The sequence below is a fragment of the Alligator sinensis genome, unplaced genomic scaffold (genome assembly GCF_000455745.1).
Source record: "Alligator sinensis unplaced genomic scaffold, ASM45574v1 scaffold79_1, whole genome shotgun sequence".
In the NCBI taxonomy this organism is placed as follows: Eukaryota; Metazoa; Chordata; order Crocodylia; family Alligatoridae; genus Alligator; species Alligator sinensis.
The window spans coordinates 131222-133960 of NW_005842706.1; the positions used below are offsets into that span (position 1 = coordinate 131222).

The window sequence follows — 2739 nt, forward strand, 5'->3', positions numbered from 1 at the left end:
TTCTACTCCCTCCCCCATTCAATAAAGGTATTGGGTTACAACCTGCATTGTTGTGCTGCTGAGGAGGGAGTACATCCACCCTTACCTGGCCAGTGAAGTATTTTTTTTTTCTTTTTATTCTCCTTCAGTTTTTCCTGATGTTATCTAGGGATGCTTCAGGCTGAAAGAAGCACCCAGAAATATTACTCTGGGTAAAATACCGCCAAGGTTCACAGATTCTGCACAGAGATCAGACTGCACAAAACCCTACCAGAGACCAGTGCCCGGGTGGTGGCAGCATTACCCCAGGCTTGTAGGTGTTCTCCCAGAAGCAGGACAGCCAGCTGTAGGCTTCCCAAGGGAGACTCGCAAAGTAAGTTTTTGGGCCTGGCACAGTGAGGTGAGTGGCTCTCCATAGTAGTGCCCCCTCCTGTCTTGCCACGGTCCAATCATGGGTGCTGTCCCACCAGGTCTTTGTTATTCCAATAAGATTGTATTCCTTACTTGTTACCAGGAAGGCTAGTTCTTCCTGCTTGTTACCCATGCTCCTGGCATTTGTGTACAGGCATGTGAGTCTACCATTGAAGGCCCTTGACTTCCTGTTTTGTTGAGGACAGTCCAATCCTTTGGACCATGTTGGAGTGTTCTTCCTATTATTTTCCCTCTTACTGGTTTCCTGTTTGCCAGTTCCTGGGCTTACTTTAATAGTTTTCACCCCCTCCTGCCACCATGATCTCATTTTAAAGGCCTCTCCAGGAAGTCTGCCAGTCTAGCCAGAAAAGCACCTTCCCCTTAAGCATGAGGTGGATGTCCTCTTGTACTCTTGTCAAGGGCAGCCTTAAATGGGACTTTGCACCCCTAGCATACTGTGGATGCATCTTATTTTTCACTCAAGTAAAATGATTAATGTTAGCTGAGTATCTGAAGAAATAATTGTAAACCTTTTAAACATTTCCTAGAGTATATAATATGAATCACATCCTATCTATTTTCAATAATATCCTTTTACTAGTAAGGTGGGGAGTGGGTGGGTAGTCATATTAGAAATAAAATATACCATTCAGTCCATCAGTGGTTGAAAGCATTCACATATGACATTTTCTTAATACTGTTGGCTTTGTGTATTTGTATGTCTTTCCAGGAACATGGAAGGTAAAAATCAAACTATTGAGTTCATTATGAAGGGATTTTCCTCTCATCCAGAATTTCAGAACTTGCTCTTTGCAGTGATTTTCATCGTATACATTGCGTCTCTGCTGGGAAATATCCTCATTGGTATAACAGTTTACCTTGACCCCACCTTTCATGCCCCCACGTACTACTTCATCTCCAATTTGTTCTTGGTCGATATCTGCTACACCTCAGTCACCATCCCAAAATTGCTGGTAAACCTGCTCTCCCAAATTGGGACCATCTCATTCACTGGCTGTGCCTTCCAGTTGTACTTCCTGCTTTCCCTCGGGACAACTGAGTGCTTTCTCCTTGCTGTTATGGCTTATGACTGTTTCTTAGCCATCTGCAACCCCCTGCAGTACACGGTCCACTTGAACAGGCAAATGTGTATCTTCCTAGTGTCTCTCTCATGGGCCAGTGGCTTGTTGTTCTCCTTGATACAGACCACACTAATATTCACCTTGCCCTACTGTGGGCACAACCAGATTGATCATTTCTTCTGTGACATTCCTCCTCTTCTACTTCTGGCCTGTGGAAATACCTCCATGAATGAAACTGCAGTCTTTATAGAAGGGTTGGTACTCAGCATACTGCCCACCTTGTTGATATTTGGATCATATGTCCACATCATCAGTGCTGTCTTGAAGATCAAATCAGCCCATGGCAGGCAAAAAACTTTCTCCACCTGCTCCTCCCACCTCATTGTCATCATTTTGTTCTATGGATCTGCCAGTGCCATGTATCTGAGACCCAGATCCAGCTATGTCCCAGAGAGTGACAGGTTTCTGGCCCTGTTTTACTCTGTTGTGACGCCAACCCTGAACCCCATTATCTACAGTCTGAGGAGCAAAGATCTCAATAAAGCGCAGAGGAGGGTGATAACTTCAAGATTATTTCCTCTCAAGATGTGAACAGAGAAAAAAAAAAATGTTGGAATGATGTTCAATTTCCTCTCCACTCCCCCTACTAAATTACTGTATAATTTATGGCCAAAGCAGATTGGGTATTATTCAGCCTGCTGTTATTTTGGAAGCTAAATAATCCCAGACCTAGCTCATACATGGTTAGGAAATTACCACTGGAAAACCTGTGTCATAAGCACAAACCAAGATATCATAGTAGTACACATGACAAACTTTAGGTCTCAGAAACTAACACTGAAAAAATTAACTTCACCCTTGTCACAGATGATAACACACATGTGTATGGCTTTGTGCATGCACACGCACAAGGCAGGATAATGCCATTTTCCTCAGTATTTTAGGCAATACCCTAAGTTTAACGTCACTTGCATGTCACCATGTGTTCTTGCACTACTCTCTTGAGTTCTAGTCTGGACCATCAACCTTATTAATGTAGAAACTTCCTTGGTGCTGAGATGATGATGATGATAATAATGATAATAATATTTCATCTAAATGCTATTAAATGCAAGAAGTAGTATGTCAGCTTCAAGAGAAGGGTTGTAGTTGGGTCTGGACAGTAGCTAAGATGTGCCTGAGTACTGAAGGCACTTTGCTGGAAATCACACAAATGAAGATGCAACCCTCTCTTGGTTGTGGGGCCTGGAACTTGGGTATCCTTCTC

At 43.2% G+C, this 2739-nt stretch overlaps 1 protein-coding gene across 1 annotated transcript; it reads left to right on the forward strand.

Annotated features, from left to right (window-relative positions):
• Positions 1-1124: 1124 nt before the first annotated feature.
• LOC102368551 (olfactory receptor 5V1-like) lies at positions 1125-2063 on the forward strand. Its single transcript, XM_006034096.1, has one exon. It carries the CDS (start codon positions 1125-1127, stop codon positions 2061-2063), a length of 939 nt encoding a protein of 312 aa, XP_006034158.1.
• Positions 2064-2739: the final 676 nt, after the last annotated feature.